This window comes from Caretta caretta, chromosome 11, assembly GCF_965140235.1.
Source record: "Caretta caretta isolate rCarCar2 chromosome 11, rCarCar1.hap1, whole genome shotgun sequence".
NCBI lineage: Eukaryota > Metazoa > Chordata > Testudines > Cheloniidae > Caretta > Caretta caretta.
The window spans coordinates 4,724,406-4,736,969 of NC_134216.1; the positions used below are offsets into that span (position 1 = coordinate 4,724,406).

General features: G+C 47.2%; 1 protein-coding gene across 2 annotated transcripts in view; it reads left to right on the forward strand.

The window, feature by feature from the left end:
• Positions 1-12,564, forward strand: part of MARCHF4 (membrane associated ring-CH-type finger 4) — a 171,600-nt gene that overhangs the window by 122,424 nt on the left and 36,612 nt on the right. Inside the window, exons 2-3 of one of the 2 annotated variants that reach the window (XM_048869884.2) lie at positions 2,960-3,121; positions 12,087-12,279. In XM_048869884.2, coding sequence (XP_048725841.1) covers positions 2,960-3,121; positions 12,087-12,279 — 355 coding nt within the window. The remainder of the gene's footprint in view (positions 1-2,959; positions 3,122-12,086; positions 12,280-12,564) is intronic. The other variant, XM_048869885.2, reaches the window with a different exon arrangement.

Genomic DNA, 12,564 nt, shown 5'->3' on the forward strand with positions numbered 1-12,564 from the left:
TGCCCAAGAGAAACGGACCTGATCTAATTTCCATCTCTAACTTCCCTGAGTTGTGTCTCCTTGTTAGGATCACTGTTGTGTGTAGCTTTTTGTGAGGGTCTCTGTGCAGAGACTCCTTCGTGCATTAATGACTGTTGATGTGTTGTTCTAGAGCTTACTGTGAAGTCTGGGATCAGACTCTTCTTTTTGCTGTGCGAAGACTTTATCCCTTTACTATGCCTGTCGGTTTGGGGCTTTTACAAACACCTGCTGTGTACAGAACTGGGCCTAGCCATATATAAAAATAGCTGTGCACCAACCCCCAAAACATCATAATTCATGCTGCTTGGAGAAGCTAGCAATAAATCAGGTTTTTGCTGGATTTACAAAAACAGAGAAACTGGGGGCTTCGGACTCAGAATTTTTCACCATATTCTCAAAAGTGACAGTAGCTCTCTGTGGATAGATTTACCAGTCTGAGAGAGGAGTTTTTTCCAGGCTGGTTCACGTACATCCTTCACCTCTGGGAAGTGGAGATCAAATTTGAGAAATTTAAATGAATTCTGACATCTTAACTTAATCTCCCCCCAGGTTATCTCTATTCAATTCTAGTCTTTATAGGTTCTTATACCACCCTCATCACCATAGTATCTGAGCACCTTCCAGTTGTTAAGCAACATTAGGTGATGTGACTAATCTGCCCAGTGTGGTTCCTTCTCTCTCTCGCTCATCCTCACCCCAGTGGGAGAATTGCGCATGTAGCGGAGTGTCTTTTGGTTTGGTAGGTTTTTGGTTTTGTTGGAGAAGGCAGGTCCTCAAAGTGTGCCTGGAAGTTGGAGCAGAATGTGGCAAGGCACTAACAATCACATGTCAGCCAAGCAGACCTCTCGGCAGGAGGCATGAAAACATTCAAAGCAAAGCCACATGCCCAAACTTCCAACTGAAGTTAGCACAGCTAGTTTGAATTCTTGAAAATGAATGCTACTGCTTTCCCTCCTGCCTCCCCCCACCCCCACACCTCCGTTTCACAATTTTGCTCTACAGTAGGCATGTCTTCGTGAAGGAAGTGGCCTATTTCCAAGTGAAAACCACAATTCTTGAAATTTCTAAATTCTAACCTCCCTTTGCATGACATTCAATTTGTAAGGAAAGCCAGTGACAGTCAAAATCCAGCCTGCCTTTGTAGTGTAAAAACAACCAGGTTGCTGAAATTTCATGGAAAATGACAGTTCTGGGTCACATAATAGAGCTGAATGAAGTGATTAACATTTTGGCATTAGATTTCATAAAAACAAGTATCACTCCTGCCAGCTTTGCTCCCAACCTTGAGTAATGGTCTCAAGTTTCAGTGGGGGAGGTTTAGGTTGGATATTAGGAAAAAAATTTTCACTAGGAGGGTGATGAAGCACTGGAATGGGTTACCTAGGGAGGTGGTGGAATCTCCTTCCTTTGAGGTTTTTAAGGTCAGGCTTGACAAAGCCCTGGCTGGGATGATTTAGTTGGGGATTGGTCCTGCTTTGAGCAGGGGGTTGGGCTAGATGACCTCCTGAGGTCCCTTCCAACCCTGATATTCTATGATTCTGTGAACCTCCAGGGGCCGTTGCACCTGATCCTTATGAAACCCATGGGAGTTTTTTCCATTGACTTCAATGGGTGTGGAACCTGGCCTTTAAAGTGAGACTTAGGCCTGGTCTACACTGGAGGGGAAAGGGGAGGGGTGACGAGAATAGCATAGCTGAAGTCGACCTATCTTAGATCGACTTAGAATCACTTACTTCGCGTCCTCGCGGCGCAGGATTGACAGCCGCTGCTCCACCGTCGACTCCGCTTCTGCTTCTCGCCGTGGTGGAGTTCCGGAGTCGATGGCAGAGCGATCGGGGATCGATCACTACCCGCCGATTTGGGGATAGAAGGGGGATAGAAGACTTGTTTGTATCCTAGTCCCATATTGCTGACTCAGCCTTTCTGCTGTTTACATACAGTAATAAAAGAGGAGAGGACAACAGGTCTGTGGGGGATGGAGGTAAATCTGGGACTTTAATAGGATGTCCCAAGTATTGAGGCATGGCTGAGAGATGCAACCTCAGCCTTTCCCTGTCTTCCAGGAGACAGTCTCACCCTGCCTTTTAAAAAGCCATTAACCTTCTGAGCAAAGCTAAACATCGAGCACGGGTTCAAAATGTGGCTTTTAAACAGCAAGAGGTGGGGGTTAGAATTTAATGGCTTCCCTCTAACAATTGGAATCAGCCAGTGCATAGATTGTGTGTCAGGCCATAATCTCGGCTTCCATCTTGTTTGTTCCAAGTGTGGAAATAGCAGGATCCACGTGTTGTCTGGTGTCTAGGTTTTCGAATGAGCTGTCCTCTTGGACTGCATTGGTAATGGAATTTTGAAACCCTTTCCCCTGCAGGCTATGGGTACAAATGAGGAGTGACCAGAGATGGACCCATGCCACAAAATTTTGATTTGGGTTCAAATTTTGAAAATTTGCGATGGGGACTTTGGTTTGGGTCTGTCTCTGGTAATCATTTACTATCTTCAGTGGCCCATGTGACATGAGTTGATGCTGGTCTCAGTCCAGGGGTCAGTGTCCACTTCACAGAACCACTACCATGCCCAGCACTCATTAGACCCTACACTGGCAGTCCCAGCAGATAGACCAAGGACTGAATGGACAACAGAGATTGATCTTCTCTCAGGATTGTGGCTCATTGGAAGGGCAATGTGGAGAAGTTTGCATTGTGTTTAAATAGGCCATCAGTCCCCAGGACAATCTGTCCAGCACCTTTCAACAGCAGGGAACTTCATGAATAAAATAAAACCCAATCGAAGAACTAATAATGGACTACTTTGGCCAAGACTCCTGAGCCAAGACTCTTCAATTGCAAAGGGGAACCGCAGCCAACTTGCCTTACCGAGCTGCCTTCAGACCTGTTTGGAAGAGGTAACCTTTGCTGACCATCTGTCTGTCTCTTTCCAGGGGGAGTTGTTGAGCCCGTGTCGATGTGATGGATCGGTGAAATGCACACACCAGCCTTGTCTGATCAAATGGATCAGCGAGAGAGGCTGCTGGAGCTGCGAGCTGTGTTACTACAAGTATCACGTCATTGCCATAAGCACAAAGAACCCTCTGCAGGTAAAGGTACTAGAGACATTTCCAAGTTTTCTTTTCTGTTGTTGCTGTGCAGAGGGATGTATGGATGGACTCTTTACGAAGTGGAGGAGGGCTGGTTCAACTCCCCACCAATCTCTTCTTGCTGTCCCCTGGGATCTCCAGCACCCATTCTTCTCGGTCTAGCGTATTTATTTGGTCTCCATTGCTGTAGCATTTGAGCACGTCACAAATCCTCTGTGAGGTAGGGCAGGGCTATTTATCCCCATTTTACAGCTGGGGAAAGAAGGCAGAGAGAGGCCAAATGATTTCCCCAAGGTCACACAGGAAGGCTGTGGTAGAGTGGTCTCCAGAGTCCCACCCAGGTCTCCAGAGTCACACCCTAACCACTAGACCATCTGTCCTCTCCAGAGCCCAAGCTTGCCTGCTCTGGTTCCCAATAGGCCCCTCACCCGCTTCTGGTTTGCATGCCATCAGGGATATTGGACCTCATCCCTACAGTCCTGAGGTTCCACTGGCCTGTGCCTTGTGCTGTATGAGCTAGGTGTCCGTCACAACCAGATCCCAATGGTAGCTTTTGAAATCCACTTTGCCCAGGTGTAAATGACTGTAAGAGGCTGTGGAAAATTGCACCTCCTTTCCTCAGATTTCATGAGCTTTGGTGAGTCTCAGGAGATAGAAGTTTCCCCGAGTGCATTGCCCTCAAATCTGACCAAGAGGAGGCAACGTACTTTGAACACAAGACTAAGAATCGAGAGACCTGGATTCTAGTCCTAGTTCTCCCTCAACCTACTGTGTGGCCTTGGGGGAGTGATTTAGTTTCTCCATGCCGTAGCTGCTCCATCTGTAACATGGGGGTGAATGTTGTCAGTGGCTTATTATTATTTGGACAGTGCCCGGAGGTTGGCGAGTTGCTACCCCCCTTTCTAGAGCACTTGGAGTGTCTCGGATGTCAGGCACCGCATTAGAGCAAGGTATTAATAGTTCTTCTTCGAGGGCTGGTCTGTGTAGCTATTCCACGGCTGGTGGGCGCACGTCCAGTGCGCTTTTCGAGTCAGCAGTGTGTGACCCCGCACTGAACCAGGACCCATTGTAGCTCCAGCACAGGGCCTACCTAGCCCAGCTCTTTGGAACCAGAAGGGTCTTGTTCCATTCGGCGTTTGCTTCTGAGGTTCTGCCTAGTTTTACTGGTCCTAGATCGGGTCATGTAAATGGCCTCTCAGCATCATTAGGAGGGAAACTGACTCCTGTGAACAAGGTCCCACCATGCCCTCAGCACCACTGAGTCTCGCTTAGGTCTCCATAAAAAAATCCAATCCTGCTGCTATTGAACTCAGGGGAATCGGAGCCGGCACTAGGCATAAGCAGATGAAGCGATAGTTTGGGGCCCCCTATTTGCTTTTTAATATAAGAACTTGACTGTTTTAGTGTGTGGGGGGGAGATATTCCTGTGTAGGGCCCCCAGTGAGCCTCCACTGGCACTGGTGGGAATTTTTGCCACTAACTTCCCAGGGAGAGCAGAACTGGTCCCTAGGATTTAAGAGGGATTTAAATAAAATACATGGGACTTGTGTGGACGTTACAGGAGCCAATTCTACCCTGCAAGGAGTTCTCCTTGCTCCATGGCTCAGCAGGGCTTCTGACACTTGATTTTTACATGCATTGGGCTCAGGTTGTCAGCACTTTCATCACAAACCCAGAGCCTGAGGAGTTTAATTTCTTGGCTCGGATACCTTGGTCCTGACTGAAACTCGAGAGGGAGGACTTGGACAAAACTGTATGGTATTTTTAAAGCTGTTTTGCGTGTGCCTGAATGTTGCAGGTATCTCAGATCAGAGGCTGACATTAGGGTCCTGCCACAACACAGATACTAAAGCTTTGTGCTGATGCTGTGATAGAACCTTTCCTCTGAGGATCTCCAAGCCCTCTGTAAAGCTCAGAGACACAAGTTAAAGATTTAGTCCCGGATCCTCAGCTGATATAAATTAGCCTAGCTTCTTTGAAGTGAGAGAGACAAGTATCCATTCCCCAAGCTTCAGAAACACTGCACTTTTCCGGAAGCTCTTTGAAAACCTGGCCTTATTAAACTCTGGGCAGCTGTTGCCGTGAACATAAAAAATGACCAGGCGATGGCAAGAAAATAGAGCTTAGAGCTGTGTGAAAAGAAAAGTGGAAACCATAAAAACTGTGAGGAGTTCAAGTTTTTGTTTGGACGTCACAAACTTGGTGGAAACGTTGAGACTTTTTGCTTATAAATAGGAGCAATCTGAATTAAATAAATACAATATATCATAGGATTAGAAGGGCCCGCAAGGGTCATCTGTTCTAACCCCCTGCCAAGATAGAGGATACTTATTCACAACTGAAGGCCCAAAGAACTATACATACCACAGATACTCACCTATAGATCCCACTTGCACTGAAATACATACACATCACCACATAGCAACAGACACGCTTCATAGCCCCGTAAGGCAGACACACATCTTCAAATAGTCACTCGCATAGATGCACACACAAGCCCAAATATGGAGGTCCATATATGATTTTGTGCACACAGATGTCTACGTGCACATAAATGGGCCATGCAGTAAAAGAACAAGAACAATCCCTACAGTTGATTTGTGCATGCTAATTGCTATCTGGAATTTAGATGCCTTTGTCCTTAGTTTAAAGCTCTGACTTTCCCAAGCTTCAGTGTTTAGGTACCGTTCTGTAGAACGCCAGGGAGATCTGAAGTCCTCTGTTTATCCAGAGAACAGGCATAACACAGGCAGTGACAATGTGAGCTCTCACTACCCTGCCAATGTGCGTCAGTTTTGACTTGGAGGGTCCACTGCTCTGGCTGAGAGAGTTTAGTCCCACAGCCCATTTTGTCCTTGGCCTCTCTGATGAGATGCCAGTTTTGTGGCATGGACATCGGTCCGTTAGGTCTGGACTGAGACCCACCCACTCATTTCACACAGGCCACCAAATGAAATGGCTTTTGACCACTAGGATGGATTTGAACCAGTGACCTGGAGGTGACATAGCCTCATGGCCCACGACCAACATCCCGAGTCACCTGGTCCCATTTTAAACCCAGACATAGCCTTAGTCAACCTGTGGGTCCTGTGTTTTCCTGTGGCAAAGACTGTACCAAATCGGTGAGTGTACTTTGCATTTGTGTGCATGTGTATTTCAGCATATCCTCTGTGTGTGTGTGTGTGTCATTGCATACTATATGTCCTCTGAGTACACTGTGCAATTCAACATATACTCTATGTATTTCAACGTGTGTGTGTGTGTGTGTACTTGGATGGGAGACCTGCATGGACGGTATGCACATGTGGAGAGTTGTGTTAGGAGCAGAGAAGTTACAGCAAGGGAGCAGAGCTCATATTTAATTAACCAGATTCCTTACAACCTCTGAGCTGCTATGATGCTTCCATATCAGACAGCATCTTATAGGCACTGCTTTTAAATGAACCCTCTGGCACTGGCTGCTGGGATTTCCCAACATTAAGTGAGAATGCCTTAGAGCAATGAGAGCTGCAAACCTGCCAAGGCCAAGGGATTAAAGTCAGAGAGAGTGAAGCTCAAGTCTCCAATCCAACCTGCCAAGTGGTAGCTGCTTAGTCAGTGAGCAACAGAGGTTCTTCCAGGAGCTCAGAGCGGCTGGGTGGCTTGTTACACTCACATCACTGAATTTGGTAATCCCCAGTGATGGGTAAAGCAACCCTAGGACTAGCAGGTAGCTTTAATTTGTTCCCTACTGGGGTCTGTTGCAACATTTATGCAGGGATATATTGTGGATTGGATCTTTAGTGTCTACAAGGTCTGAACACACAGAGTATCTGAAACATCGGGCAGCATTGCAGGTGTGTTTTGCACTGCATCCCTGCATCCCAAAGTGGAGCCTGATTCTGCTCCCATTTACACTGCTGTGTAACTCTTTTGTCTCGGGAGTCACTCCTGATTTACATTAATGTCTCTGAGAGCAGAATCAGACTCTTTGCTTCAGACCCATTTTATTTTTGCTAAAAACAAACTCCCAGATCCAAAAGCTTCTGAGCTTTGGAGAAGTTAAAATCCAGCCACAAATGTCTCTGGTGTCCCCTCTGCATAATGGGTCGACTGACCCCCTGTTCAGAATACCCAAACATTTGGGGAGTGTTCAAATTAAGATTCTGGTCCTGATTCTCCTCTCACTGACACTGATGTAATTCAGGAGTAACCCCACTGGAGTAAATGAATATTTGCTCAATGTCTGCCCTTCATCAGGGCTACTGTGTCCACATCAAATGTGGCTGAAACCCAGGAGTCTCCCAACCCCAGACCTAACTCCTGGGCAAAAACCCAAAGGTGATGAGATTGCTGGAAGCGGCGAGGAGAGCCGCAAAGGAGCTTCTGCCTCTGTGGCAAACAGCTCGTTGTCACGTTCACTAAAGAACCAGAAAAGGAAAAAAACCACTACAGGCTGCAGAAGGAGGGTTACGGAGGCCCTGGGAGAGCAGTAACATGATTTCTGCATGTCTTACAGGAGACCAGAAGTGCTCCAGATGACCAGCTGTGTATCTCCAGGAAAATCTCAAACTATTTGTATTTCTCTCAGAATCTGAAAATGGATCTGTTCAATAACGAGGCCCTGGATCCTCATAATTATAAAGGAACGTGTCAAATCCTGTAATAAACTAAACTGGCTGAGGCTGGGGTGGGAGAGCTTGGTGCAGGAAATAAAAAATCCTTCCTAGGAAGCAATATTCTCCGTCAGAGGCATATCAATTTTCTTTGGCTAATTATATGGTCTGATTCTGCTCTCCCGGACGCTTGCGTAAATCCGGAGATCACTGGAGTCAAACCAATATGAGAATCAGAGTAAGCATAGGCACCGACTCTGTGGGTGCTCCGTGGCTGGAGCACCCACAGAAAAAACAATTGGGTGCTCAGCACCCACTATAGCTGTTTGACGGGGCCATGCTGATCAGCTGTTTTGGTGGCTGCGGGAGGGGTTTGGGGGAGGACGGAGAGCAGTGACTGGACGGCAGGCGGAGGCTTCGGGGGAGGGGGTGGAGTGGGGGCATGGCCTTGGGGGAGGGGTTGAAGTGGGGGCAGGGCCTCGGAGCGGAGCATCCCCTGGGAAAAATAAAAGTCAGCACTTAAGAGACTAAGCATTAATATCATTGAATTTGTATTGCAATGGCAGTTGCATCGGACACCGTCAGAGATCAGGGCCACATTGTACTGTCCCAAGCACATAACATGGGGTTATGACACTGTACAAAAGATGATGAATGAGATAAATGATGGGCAAGGAGGAGAGGAGGCAGAAAGATGATACTGGTTGGTATAGCAGGCAGTAGTCTCAGTCTGCCACCTTCCTGGCCAGTTTACATTACGGTTAATTAAAAATTTCAGCTCTGGGTCTAATATTAACATTCAGAGGTATTTTGGATCTGAAGGTTTTGTAATTTCGGTAAAACAACAGAACAAATATTAAGAGGAAAACTCAATTGGAACTTTGCCTTACTGTCTAGGTTATTTGACGTAATGGTCAGCGTAGATTAGTGATGGAATGGTGTTTGAAAGAGGTGGACTTCGAGGGACGATTTGAAGGAGAAGAGTGTGTTTTCCAGTAAGCGTGGCACTTTGGCCATCCATTGCATAATTGTGCCTCAGAATCCTTTGAAAAACAGTGAACTGGGAGTTCACAAGGTTCTTGCAAAGAACCCTTTATTTGATGCTTTCTGTTACAGCAAAGCTCATAGGTCTGCTCTTAATGGTACGGGTCCTGGGATCATCCGAAGAGCTTTACTTAACAGGAAGTTATACCTCCTGAGATCCTAGTGGAATGGAAAGAGAGTTATCATCTAGGCACCAAACAGACTACAGACATGGTTTTGTTCTAGTTCTGACTTAACTGTTTTCTCACAATTGCATGCATGAGTTTAGTGCTGGTGAACAGTGCCAACTAGACAGCCCAGGAGAATGAAGAATTCCTGTTAGCCACACAACAGAGAGCAGCAGTACAAGTTTCCCCACTGCTGACCTATAACCCTGAGCTGCAGGGAGCATATCACAAGCAAGTTCAGTTTGCACAGCCATTGGTTTTACTGTAGGAATGGAGCTAGTCAGTGTTGACTGGAGGAGGAGAATGGCTGGTGATTCTCTATAGGTGCTCAACCTGTCCTCATCACCTTGGTATCTGAGCACCTTCCAACTGGGCATTAAGTGATGTGACTAACGTCTCTCTCTCTCATGTGGTTGGTTCTTTCTCTCCTCCTCTCTCCTGTGGGAGAACTGTGTGTGCACTGGCGTGTTTTGTTTCGGTGGGGCTGTTATTGTTTGGGACTTTGGGTGGCTTTTTAAATGCACACGCTGCTCTGGGATAGGGAAGGCAAGGTCAAAGACACGAACCTGGCGCCGAAGGTGATGCGGTTTGTGATAGTCTTTAGTTCCTGGGGAGCCCATGCCGGAGCCTCGGACCAGCCCCTAAGCAAGCTCTATCTCCTGCATAGATGCTCTTTGCCCTGATGAGCTGACACTATCCATCTCACTTTGTTTAGCACCAGACAGCCAAGAGATGACGACAAAGCCTGGTTGTTGGCTCTCAGTGCCAGATGTGAAACGGGGACCTCTGGTAGCAGAGAGAGAGACGTTCCAGCCTCCGGAGCCATCCAGTCTCTCTCTCAGCTGAGTGATCTGGATTTGGGAGTGAGCTTTTTTTAACCTCTTGACAACTGATATTTAAAAGACACTCTTTTGCGGGGGGCACACCTGGCTTAGGGGGCTGGTAATGGAACACAACTTCACTTCTAGGTCATGGGTGCAAATTCAGCCCAGGGCCATCAGTGACCACAAACAGTTACCATTTACTGGCATGTGTGAGGTGAGTTGGTAGATCTCAGTGCAATGCCCAGTGCTGGACCAGGGGAAAGCATTTTGCCCAGCGTGGAAGGCATCCAGTCTGTGATAGAAGCTTATTGAAACATCTCTGAGGGTGAGATTTTATCTGTATTCAGTTTTCTTACTGAATTAGGTTTAGACTTGCATGTTTTATTTTATTTTGCTTGGTAATTCACTTTGTTCTGTCTGTTAGACTGAACCACTTAAATCCTACTTTCTGTATTTAATAAAATCACTTTTTACTTATTAATTAACCCAGAGTATGTATTAATACCTGAGGAGGGCAAACAGCTGTGCATATCTCTCTATCAGGGTTATAGAGGGCAAACAATTTATGAGTTTACCCTGTATAAGCTTTATACAGGGTAAAACGGATTTATTTCGGGTTTGGACCCCATTGGGAGTTGGGCATCTGAGTGTTAAAGACAGGCACACTTCTGTAAGTTGCTTTCAGTTAAGTCTACAGCTGCTAGGGGACGTGGCTCAGACCTGGGTCTGGGTTTGCAGCAGGCTAGCGGGTCTGGCTCAAACCAGGCAGGGCATTGAAGTCCCATGCTGGGAGGGCAGGGAAAGCAGGGGCAGAAGTAGCCATGGCACATTGGTTGGCAGTTCCCAAGGGGGGTTCTGTGATCCAACCCATCACAGTATAAAATGGAGATCCTAAGGCATGGCGTCGTTAACATCACACTTGTTACAGATTTAGTCAAGTGCCTCCTCTAGGACATTCTCCAGACTACTCTGAGGGGATCCACATGTGGGGTGTGCTTTCAGCCTCCAGAGTCTGAACAGAGTCCATGCACTGCCCCTAGCTTGGGGTCTCTAGACACTCTCTTGGGATGCCTTTCCTCTGTCTAGCACCCCCTCCTGAGAACTGAGACCTTTGCCAGTCAACTACCTAGCCCCTGAGACCATTGCTGACTCTTCAGAATTTCTTGTAGCTTAAACAAACTGTGTCCCAGAATTCCAGCCATGGGGGTATTCCAGATCCACAGGGTAACTTTTCAAGGGCATGTGATGTGTGTAACACACAACGCACAGACTTTGCACAGGGTTTTAAAACACCATTGCTCTTTACATAACAGCATGAGAGAGAGGTACAGCTCTATACAAAATAATAGCCATGCCTTTATGCATTTCTCTGCCTGTTGGCTCACCATTATGGAGAGATCTTTGGGCCAGGGGAGAGCCCTCTGGGGTGCCCAGGAACCTTCCTCTGCAACTTCATGATGTCTCTTCTGAAGCATGGATCCCTCTCCACCCCAGCTGTCATTTTCTGACCTGGGCTGTTCACAGTTAAACAGGACCTCTCTGCTACAAAAGCATACCCATCTCTTCCTCTCTCCTGTCCAAAGCTTCCTGTTTGGCTCATGAGTCTCCCGCATTTATATGTCCCACCAACAACACCTGGTTCCTTTGTTCTGATGCTGGCAATTTTCCACTTCCCAAACTTCAGCTGGCTGTTGAGGGGCTGGGGAAAACTAGTTTCCCTTAGCATACCCATTGTGTGGTCACAATACAGTCACTAAGGTTAACTGCTCTCCATTGTCCCTATTCCAGTGGGTGCATGCAACAAGCCCTCTCAGCCCATGGTGGATTCTACATTTTACACAGAAATTCCATGATACAGCAAACTTCATAGTAACAGCTTGATGATATCAACCAGAATTCATAAACCATACAGACAGATCCCCCAAATCATCATACCACTGTACTTGACATGAGAGCAGGGGCTGTTCGTTACCCTCAGCGTCTGGCAAAAGTCCATCTCAGGTAGTTGCCCTCTGCCTCCCTGGATTCCCTTTGCAGTTTCAGTTGGATACAGGATTCTTCTTCGCTTCCAGATCCAAAATGTGGAACATGGCTGTGCTCTTTTAAACAGCTGCTGTACTCCATCCCCAGAGGTGACTGCATGTCAGTGGTGGGTGAAGTGATCCATGTGTAGTGTTTGTCTGTCGAGTTGTAAAGCACTTGGGGATGGGAAGCCACTATGTGATTGTTTAAATGCTGGTGTTCACCACAGATCTAATCTCCTGTCTTTTCCCCCTCCTTCCCTCTCTCTTTGTCCCTGAATGTTATTTCCCCTTCCTCCCATCCCTTCCTTCCCTTGCAGTGGCAGGCCATCTCTCTGACAGTCATTGAGAAGGTTCAGATAGCAGCAGCCATCTTGGGTTCCCTCTTCCTCATTGCCAGTATCTCGTGGCTCATCTGGTCGACCTTCAGTCCTTCCGCCAAATGGCAGCGCCAGGACCTGCTCTTCCAGATCTGCTATGGAATGTATGGCTTCATGGACATTGTCTGTATAGGTGGGTGAATGAATTTCACAGGCAAGGGGATGCAGCCCGCTGGCTCCCTCCACAGGAAGGAGCAGGAGATGGCACACGGAGAATGGGCCTGGCTGCTATACAGATCTGTTTGGATACAGCCCCCTTGGCCATTACTGCACCCTCTTTACAGAAATAACCCGGTTCTGAAGATCTCATCAACCTTGAGGTATTTTCCGTTTCTGGGGTGGCGTGGGATCTGGAACGTTCCCCTGGGCAAATGCAATGAGGGTCGAAGGCTGTAAAATGCAGCCACTTACACAGTAA